The sequence below is a fragment of the Triticum aestivum genome, chromosome 2D, assembly GCF_018294505.1.
Source record: "Triticum aestivum cultivar Chinese Spring chromosome 2D, IWGSC CS RefSeq v2.1, whole genome shotgun sequence".
Taxonomy (NCBI): domain Eukaryota; kingdom Viridiplantae; phylum Streptophyta; class Magnoliopsida; order Poales; family Poaceae; genus Triticum; species Triticum aestivum.
Window position 1 is genome coordinate 479,503,867 of NC_057799.1, and position 10,050 is coordinate 479,513,916.

A 10,050-nucleotide genomic window follows, 5' to 3' on the forward strand; every position below is an offset into this window, starting at 1 on the left:
GACCCTCGCGAGGGTCCAAGCCTCGCGAGGCGGACGACGCAAGACCTTCTTTGAAGCGGCCTAGCCAAGCGGGCTCACGAGGAGCGGAGATATCAAGGCGAGGCAAACCTCACGAGGCTCTCGTGACGTGAGCCATGACGAACGGTACCAGGCGGGCGCCGGTGCGCGCAGCGTCCTTATTTCCCCTTTGGTGCTAAGGAGGCCAGCGCAGGCGAAGAGTACCGAGGCATCAGGCAAAGGTTGCCATATTGGTGCGACAAGACCAAGACCAGGAGGACGGCAAGGCGGAGGTCATCGTGGAGCCCAAGACGGCGTCACCCCAGAGCTTTTCGCAGGAGAAGACCGCTTTTGTCAGGATAGCTTGTACTAGCTGTCCCCCTTCAAATTTGCCCGCCGTTGTTGGCTCCCTTCCCGCTCGATATTTGGGAAGAGGATCAGGGCCTATATAAGTAGAGCTAGCCACCACAGTAGAGGCAGGTTGAACTGATCGAATCCTCACGCCACAAGTTCACAAGCACAAGAACACCTCAACCTCAGGATGCTGTTCTTCCCTTGTACTGTTCATCATCAGCCCAAGAGGCAATCCACCACCACCACACTGGAGTAGGGTATTACACCACAACGGTGGCCCGAACCAGTATAAACCTCGTGTCTTTCTGTGTTGCAAGTTCGTCGAGTTCATCCGCGAGATCTTAGCGAGCTAGAGCGTAGATCGGTAGGAGGGAGAGACTTCGCGCGCACCCCATTGTTCGAACCTTAAGGGTTTGCCGGAACCCCACATCCGACAGTAGCCGCATTTCAGAGCGTATCATGGATCCTTTTCCCTAAAAAAAGAGGATGTAATAAGCTGCATTCTCTGCCCATTGGTGAACCGACATGGGGTCCTCGGCTTGACCCACCAGGCCGGGAGATGACGTGGTGAGGGACCCCCTAGCCGGGACACCTTCACCTCCCCTATCTCTCCTCTATTCCCTCTCAAAGTGGCAACAAGAATGTCGTGGACGCCCTGACAAGAATTGTTGTAAATTAGTTGTTGCAGGCGTGGCCCTAATGTCGGTGTCGAGGTAGCCAATCTTGTCAGAACTCGATGCTTCGTTGCGTGAGGAACTTGAGCCGCTCCTACACAAGAAAGATGTGATAAGGCTTGGGGAAGGAGTAGTATGAGTATGGAGCTTTCCATTCGGAGAGAATTTGATTGAGCGGGCCGAAGGAGAAGACCAACTCGTGTGTGTGTGTGTGCGCGTGCGTGCGTGCATGCGTGGGTGTGTGATAACGTGCAACTCTTATTTCACCTTCTGGAAGCCATTTAGCCATTCTAACATGCAAAGTTGTAACTAGCATGTTGTAGACTGAAATAGGGGTTATTTGACATAGTTATGAAGCTAAGGGGACTTTCTACAAAGTTGTTTATTTGCGCCTCTTCCCTAGCTCGAGAATAGATGGGGAGTTGAGCTTTTTCAGCTCTTGCGAGAGTACTAGAGAACAACAGCGAGAAGTGAGAGCACTTGACCCACAAATCCATTCAAATACGAGTTCTAAAATTGAAGATTTGGAGCCTCCCTTGTTGATTTTCACATTATACTTGATTTATCTATTATATTTGATTAATCTCTACAGTAAAAGATAGTTCACCGCCGTTCGTGGTTTTTCCATGCATGGAGTTTCTATATAAATCCTTGTGCCTCCCCTTGATTTGGTTTTCCTCTTGTCATATGGGTTATTGCTCAAGTGATTACTTGTTTTGGTACATATTATATTGCTCAAGTTTTCTACGGTGATGTTTCTAGCATCATCGGAGGGCGTGTGAAGGTTTGTCTCCGGCGGATCTTGCGGGATTCGGTCGGCGTTTGTCTTCGGTGGATCCACGTGGATCCAGTCTTTGTTTGTATGTGTTCCTGTGTCTATAGGTTGGATCATTCCGATCTAAGCTTCTCTTTAACGACAGCGGTTGTTGTTCTGGTGTGCGCAGGATGACTTCCCGACTATCTACTACAACAAGTTTTGCTTGGCTCCAATGAGGGAGGGGCGATGACGGCGACGCATTTTTGGCCTGCTTCTGTGCTTGCAATCGTCGCTAGGTGGTCTACAGATCTGGATGTAATTTTTATTATTTGTAGTATTCATTTTACTATCATGCATGATTGATGGTGAATAAAATGAAAGTTTACCGGAAAAAAATTAGCTCGCTGTTTTGGCCACTTCAGTTGCCCCTCTTGCATTCACAATGAGGCTAGCGACTGAGTGGTTGCCCTCAACCGCCACTTGTCGGCAGATCAGTTTAGCTAGTCTTTTGTGGAGGAATATCCTCGGAATTTGGTTATCCCTATTCCTCTCATGCTCTGAAACTAAACATATGACAAGCACATAAAAATTACAGTTATCCAACCGATGGAGGGGTAGCCATTTAGGGATGTCAACCGTTTAAACCCACTAATAATATAGTAGTTTAAAATTTTGTTTTTTCTTCTTCAGAGAAATGAACTATGGAGCTAGCTAAAGCTAACCAAGCGGGACTTATAGGCGCCCCTTATTTGCCATTTACATCCCTATAGCCACTTAACAAGCACAACCTTAAAGCTTACATACATTAGCTACAAAATCACCCCTATAGCCACTTAACAAGCACAACCTTAAAGCTTACATACATTAGCTACAAAATCACCATACATAACAATCCATATACAATTGTGATTATAGGATGATGATGATAGAGTACAGTCCGTGTTCTTCAAACTATAGACAGGGAGGCCTTCCTTTTTTTTCCAAGGAAAGGACAACTCCCTCGTAGCTAATTAATTTCCTAGGTAGGCATCCACGTTGGCATTGACGGATCTCGATAGAAACTTCATGCAAATTGGCGGCTTCACCTTTGCAAGAGCGAGGATCGACTGCGGCAGCGTCCAAATGCCGTCGCCGCAGATCAGCCCCGAGGCGACCGCCGGCGCAAACGCGTCGGCCTTGGCCTTGTTCATGATCCCCCACACGAAGACGATGACGGTCCCGACGAACATGTCGATGGCGAAGTAGGAGCCGATGTAGAACGGTATGGCCATGGCCATGGGCAGTGGGATGAACTTGGCGACCTTGGCGGGCACGAGGTCCCTGACGAGGTTGATGAGGATGGCGCCGGCGAAGAAGACGTAGCAGAGTGTGAGGCAGTGCTTGGGGAGCGAGGAGAAGCCGTCGACGCCGAGTATGGCCATGTTGCGGTAGACGATGGCGTAGGGCGCCGGGTACTCGCTGCCGCTGATGCCGATGTCCTCGAAGGCCTTGTAGAAGAGCCAGAAGACGCAGGGCGCGATGACGCAGCCCATGCCGGTGCCGATGATCTGGCTGATGAGCATGGACCTCGGCGATGCGAGCGTGAGGTAGCCCGTCTTGAAGTCCTGCATGAGGTCGGCGGCGGTGGAGACGATGCTCATCATGACGCCGCAGGCGGCGAGGCCGACGAGCACGCCGCCGTGCGGGGCGCCGGCCCACGCGCCGAAGATGAAGATGGCGAGCTTGCCGTAGGTGGAGGCGAGGGACCAGTCGGTGAGGCCGGTCCCGTAGGCGTTGCAGAAGGCCAGCACGGGCGCGAAGACGTACGCCACCAGGATGTAGTACCACTTGAGGTCCGGGAAGATCTGTGGTAGGGTGGCGATCGACACCGCGGCGACGGCGGCGTACCCCGCGTACGCCACTGACTTGGGGATCTGGTCCTTCATGAATTGCTCGGTGCGGCGCTGCTCGTCGAACGATACGGGCTCGCCGGTGGCCTTGGCGCCGCCCACGTCCGAGACCGGGATGGTGCTGTTCTTCTTCGCCATCGCCGCGAAGGCGACGCTCGTGCGGATGAGCACCTTGACGAAGTTGTACAGGCCGTCCCCAAGGATCATGGCGATGGATATGAACACCTGCAGAGTTGGCAACAGTGGCACTGATTAGGGCATGACCAATGCATAGTCCTAAGGTGATGCCTCGCAGGTCATGTAGGATCTGATGTCAGGCAACGTAGGTTCGGATGGTGTAGCGGGATCCTCAGCAGGAGACGGGTGCTGGGGGAGAAAAAATGTGATGTGGTGTATAAAGCTGAAAAGGTTGAATTGAAAAGTAGGGATGCATTTGTAGTGAGAGTCTATTTTTTTTTTAATGAGGCCCACTGCAGTAGTTTGTGTCGAGGAGAAAAAAAATCAATATAGATGCTTCAAATTACTTTTTCGTATGGGGCATCTGTATCTATATTTCACCATTATACATGTTGTTAGCCACAAAAACTGGGATCAAAGATATTTACCCTGTAACCTTGGAGGCCATGGAGACTGCTGTCTTTGAGGTCAGCCGAGTACCAGCTCCCTCTGTTGTTGTGTATCAAGGGCCACATCACACCCCACGACAGGATGCCTCCCAGTAGAACAGACACGTTCACTATGTGCGGGCAGATCATCCCGACTCCAACATAGGTAGGGGAGAAATCGAAATAAAACCTGAAATTTCGAAATGTGAAGTTCAAATTGGAGAACTACTAGTATATATTGTTGTGGTTTCATCCAAGATAACAGTTTCAGACATTCAGACCAAACATGCATTATCTAACCTGCTCTTGTAGGCCTGAAGGCCCAATGTAGGGAAGTTCTGAAACCCACAGCCATCTCCAGCAGTGTAGAACCACTGGAAAAAGCCCCAGAGGAAGCTGAACGAAAAGAACTTGCCCAATGTCCTTACTTGCTTCCTGAAATACCATAATCATGTTGTCAGTAACTACTCTATATATCACCAAGGAGAATGCTAGCACCGTGACATTCAGACGATTAGATTACTTTGCAAGCTTTGCACCCTCTGGCGTGTGGAAACCGTTGATAAGATACGCGGTCGCAGTGCCACTTGGATAGGTGAGCTTGTAGTCGACAATCATAATCTGAACAAGAAAGTGATTTGAGACGATTAGTAGATGGGTATGCAGGGATGCTGTAAGAACGTTAGTAGAAATGCGGAAACAGGCTGAAGATTTACCTTTCTCAGGGGCACAAGAGCAAACAGCCCAACGAAACTGACGAGGAAGAGGAACCCTATCATCCACCCGATGTGGGGGTCCTTGACATTCTGAGCATCGTTAGCCTCTGTTGCTTGGCTGGCGATGGTTCCACTCATGGCAAACAAGTAATTGCCAAATCCACCTAATCAGTTGGAATGAGCCAGTGCAGTGAATATCACATTTCCCCATGTACGGAACACGAATTATAGGTAGTCATAGCCATCAAATGTTTGCAGGAAAAGTTTAGGTTTAAACAAGCATGACTGTCCCCTAGATTTATCAGTTCCTAAATATTCAAAATTGAAATGTGAAAAGGCTCGGATAAGATATTTTGCCATCTGTTTTTTGGTTGTTTGAGTTGTGTCATCTGTTATTAGTAACAGTCCAACAAACGAGATATTTTTTTTTTGCAGACATCTCTATCAAACTCTCTACAAACTAACAAGTGAGGTCGTACTGTCCAAAAATAAAAACAAGTGGGGTCATATTTGAAATCTAGGAATTTCACATCCAATCATCATAGTCCAAGATTCCCGCCAGGAAAAAAAAGGAAGGGCCTAATAAGATTGAAAAAAAGGGACAGTCGTTGAAGTCAAGTCTACAACATCACATCCATGGGCCACAGCCTATTAATTCTTTTCTATATTTCAACCATGCGTATAGATATGGAGTCAAACCATCTAGATCACTATTTCAACATGAGGTCATATGCAACTTGGCTGTCCCATACTGAGACCCCAATTACTAGTACGTGATAACGATAATTTGAATACACAGTTAACCAGTCTATCAACATACTAGTGAAAAGTCTTCTTTACATGAACAAGTTAAATAAACAAAATATACATATTTTGTTAGTCCCTCGACGATTGCCAAGGCCTAAGTTTTGGTCACTTCACTCCAAACCAGAAACTTGTAGTCTCTCTGGTGTCAAAACCATCAAGATTTTCCCCGCAAAAAGAAAACAATCAAGATTTGGTCCCTTGACCAACTAAAAGCAGTTTGGGTGACGACATGGCGGATGTTCCACACACGTGGCAGCCCGGTCAGCACAGAAAATTGTCAAAAATCAAGAAAATTTGCACAGGAAATAAAACCCCCAAAAAATCAAGTGAAGTTACTAAAGTTTGTAGGATTTTTTTTGTAGCTATCAGAAATATTATGCAAAACCATGGAATTCTATAATTATCAAGTATGTTGCTGCAGTTCTTTTGGCAAATTACTGTATTTTCTAAAAATTGTGATGGAATATTCAAGATTTTTCTAAATTTCTTGCTGTTTTTCTAATTTCATCCTACCATAGTCATAATGTTATTCACTCGGAACTACAAAACTCCTCCAACTGAATATTTGCTTTTTCTATCTTAGGCCTGCTATTTCATTTCACGTGATTTACTTTGTCTATTTTTTTGCTTTGTGCATGTAGCATGTTCGTATGCAGGTGGTTGAACTCTTATGTAGTTTTATCAGCGGACGCGACAATAAAGAATCGGTAAATCGTACTCCCTTGTAAAGAAATATAAGAGCCCTTATAAATCACTAAAAAAGTGCAGGTTTTCTATGGACAAGTTAGTAGGTTTCATCATCTTTCTATATCACCTTGGTGTAGCAACTTCGGCGTTTAAATAAACTTCGAGTGATTGCGAAAGAATTGATAGAAGCCTATGAATAAAGTATCCCTAATAACTACCACTGGACAGTAGCAAGAACAGCACTTGATACAGCTCTGCTTCCCCTTAGGCGAAAAGGCAGAGCCATGCTTCCCCTTCGTCAATCAAAAAGGGAAGGAAAAAAAAAGAGTCGCGGGAGTTTGGACTTGAAGAGCTTACCGCTGAAGGCGATGTCGTAGGCGGCGACCACGCAGGTCTGGATGACGGTGTTCTCCTGCCTGGTGAAGGGCTGGCGGAGGAAGCCCATCCTCTCGATGGCGGAGGTCCAGAGGCGGACGAAGAAGAAGCCGAGGAGGCCCGCGGAGACGTTGAGCGACGGGATGATGCCGGTAGTGAGGTTGAGCTTCATCACGATGACGCTGAACATGATGGCCAGGAAGAAGCTGACCACGAAGGCGCGGAGCGTCAGCTGCTCCCGCCACGTCGGCACCGGCTTGCCCTCGAACGCGCGCTCCACGGACGCCTCCGCTTCCTCCTCCTCCCCGGCCGGCGCGACCCCTTTGATCTCGCCGTAGTCGGCCCCGTCTGCCTTGGCGGCGTTGTGGCGGTGGCGCAGCGTGCCGGCCTCCACCGCCGACTCCTCGTCGCCGGCGCCGACGGCGGAGGCGTCCGCTTCCGTGGTGTGCGGCGCCATTGCCTTTTGGAATGGACGTACGCACCGCGTGCCCCTCCTCCTTGTTTCAGCTCTGCGTGTGAGCGTAGCTGTAGCTGTGCCGCTACGGTGGCGAGGGTTTGTATTTATCGAGGCTTGGAGGTTATGGAACTTTGATACTGACGCACACCGTGCGGATTGGATGGTATTAACGAATTGATTTTTCTGCTCTATATACTATTCCAGCTATACATACTACTACCAGTACACTGACTGGTACATGTTGTTTTCGATTGTTATTTCGAGTTAGATGTGAATATTGATTATTCATTGAGTTGGCGCCGGCTGAGCGTCACGCTGATGTTCAAGTGGCCGTTGTTTAGCCGTACGTACTACGTAGCTCGCGTGTTCTCATTGATGGGAGGGCGAGCCTGTCCGCCTAAACTAATCGGGCGTCATGATACAGCTTACTACTACAGCGACGTTGTCATGAGATGAAAATCTCTGTCCGAGCTTGGATACATTTTAGTTGCATGACTAAAAATAATGGGACTAAAACTTGTTAGCCTTATTCATGCTTGAATCCAAATATTAAAGAGACTAAAATCAAGTTAATAAGCATTTATTATCCTTCAAACCCTCTAATCCAGAACTCGCTTGTATTAAAGGAGAGGAATTAAATGAGGAGAAAGAGGACTAATCCATATTTTAGTAGGGGTACCCCTGACTAAAAAATTTAGTCTCAAGACTAGTTTTAGTCTCTCTTTAGTCAGGGGTGCTGGAAACTTTAGCCTCTTAAAGAGACTATTTTTAGTCAGACTAAAATAAGTCCCTTAGATCCAAGCACACTCTTAATACAGCGCTCTTATCATGCGAATGCAGACAGCTTTCGGGGAGTAGTGTGTGACCAGCGTATCTGCCTAGTACACTATGTCTATGTGAATCGGGAATGCACAGCTAAGACCGACAATCACCGATGCCGGCTAAGCCCCCTCTATAAATCGGCACAAAATTTGGCCTGGTTTTCTTCAGGACTCCCGAGTGAAGCAAAGTCAAACTGAAGCTCCAACGCTTATCCGATTCCAGCTGTATAACATACTAGTCTGCTTGCTACGGCACAGGAACAGGGGCCTCGTGTACATACATATACATAGATAAATGCATGTTCTCTAGATAGATAAGATAATCCAACGGTCAGTTCAAGGCCGCTTTCGCTGGCTGGCCCGAGCAGAGCAGCATAAACAGGAGCGGAAAACGCAAACGCCGACTGTGCAGCGCCGCAGGCGCCATCTCCTACCACCATAGTTGACCCCCGACCCCGATCGATCACACGTCCAGCTCCACTTGGATGCTGCTCATATCCAGAATCAACCACGGTGCGTACTAGCTTGGATTGGAGCGAGGTTTGTAGACTTCCTTTCTTTTTGGCTCTTTCCATGTGTGAACTGCGCAGCACGCGGGCAGCATGTGAAAGCAGCGGATATGGAAACTTAGGCACGGCTATACTGATAGCGATTGATCCCCTAATAATCGATGCGTATAAATGTTCATCTCTTGTGGCTGCACGCCAAGATTCCTCCAAGTCCCACGACTTTGACCAGCTGACACGATCGGGATCTTCCTAACGGATTAGCATGACGGGATCTCCCCCAAGATACCTGTTCTGCAGATAATACGACGGTGAGCGAGTTCATGCCGTTTTCGCTGGTCCGAGCAGCTAGCATAAACAGGAGCAGAATCCGCAGGCCATGCTTGACTGACTGGACGATCAAATGCTCGCCTCCTCGAGTATTTTTCGGCTCTCTTTCCATGTGAACTGCGGAGCAACGGGGTAGCGCATGCGCATGTGTATGCGGCCAGCGTGTGAAAGATTCCTTGAAAGATTCCTTTGATTCTTGTGGCGAGAAGGCTTTGACCACATTGCTTTGATGGTCAACGGGGTCGCTTGATGGTTGATGCGTATTAACCAGTGCTACTACTAGTACGTAGTCTCTTGAAAGATTCCTTTGATTCTTGTGGCGAGAAGGCTTTGACCACATTGCTTTGCATTGCAGGCTGATACGAATACGATGGGGGATCTTAACGGATTAGCCCCTACGGTATCTCGGGGACAAGGAGAAGGCGCGGATATAAAATTTGGCTGGCTGGTTGCCGGAAACGGGACGGCTCGGCCGGCCGGCTGGAGCCGCGTCAACAGCATCTCTAGCAATTTCCTCTTAATTTAACTCCTTATATAAACTTAACTCGCAAGTTTTTTTTTTTATAGACAATCCACGCGAAGCTTTATTTAGTTCGACCCAATGTTCAGAGGTACAAACGAGAGATTATCCGGGTGTCCTAACCAAACATGGCGGCCCACCCCTAAACTTAAAACATGCTTCGCTAGATTGTAAGCCTTGAAATTTGAGCTCCTAAACTCACGAACAAAACTACTACTACATGAAATAACTTAACTCGCAAGTGATTTTTAGGTGTTAGAGAGGCTTGCACCTAGCCCATGGCCTAAACTTAACTTCCCAAAGTTTTTTCTGTAATCTTATATAAGGACGACTTACATGATGAGAGATGTGATCTCGTCCCAAATAACAAGGTTTTTTGGCAGCATAATCTAGGCAGCTTGAATGTCGTCTCAAACATTACCGCTGGCCTAAGGGCATCTCCACCCGATCTCTTGAAAACTATTAGAGGAGTAAATTTCGGTTTTGAGGGGTTAAATTGGACCTAGCCGATCCCTTATCTGCTTTAGAGGAGGAATTTTTTTACGCATCGCGGTG

The 10,050-nt window shown here is 47.7% G+C and overlaps 1 protein-coding gene across 1 annotated transcript; it reads right to left on the reverse strand.

The window, feature by feature from the left end:
• Positions 1–2,494: 2,494 nt before the first annotated feature.
• LOC123053956 (probable metal-nicotianamine transporter YSL12) lies at positions 2,495–7,407 on the reverse strand. Its single transcript, XM_044477582.1, has 6 exons — positions 6,844–7,407; positions 4,993–5,156; positions 4,800–4,897; positions 4,577–4,711; positions 4,277–4,466; positions 2,495–3,896 (listed from the first exon to the last, which is right to left on the reverse strand). Exons 1-6 carry the CDS (start codon positions 7,316–7,318, stop codon positions 2,793–2,795), a joined length of 2,166 nt encoding a protein of 721 aa, XP_044333517.1. The 5' UTR covers positions 7,319–7,407; the 3' UTR covers positions 2,495–2,792.
• Between the last annotated feature and the right edge of the window lie 2,643 nt (positions 7,408–10,050).

Bases quoted from the DNA above. Each gene is read 5' to 3' on its own strand.
- LOC123053956 (XM_044477582.1), bottom strand. From the start codon at position 7,318: ATGGCGCCGCACACCACGGAAGCGGACGCCTCCGCCGTCGGCGCCGGC. The intron at 5,157-6,843 runs GTAAGCTCTTCA...CCAACTGATTAG, and splicing joins CTACGACATCGCCTTCAGCG to GTGGATTTGGCAATTACTTG. The intron at 4,898-4,992 runs GTAAATCTTCAG...TTTCTTGTTCAG, and splicing joins CTCTTGTGCCCCTGAGAAAG to ATTATGATTGTCGACTACAA.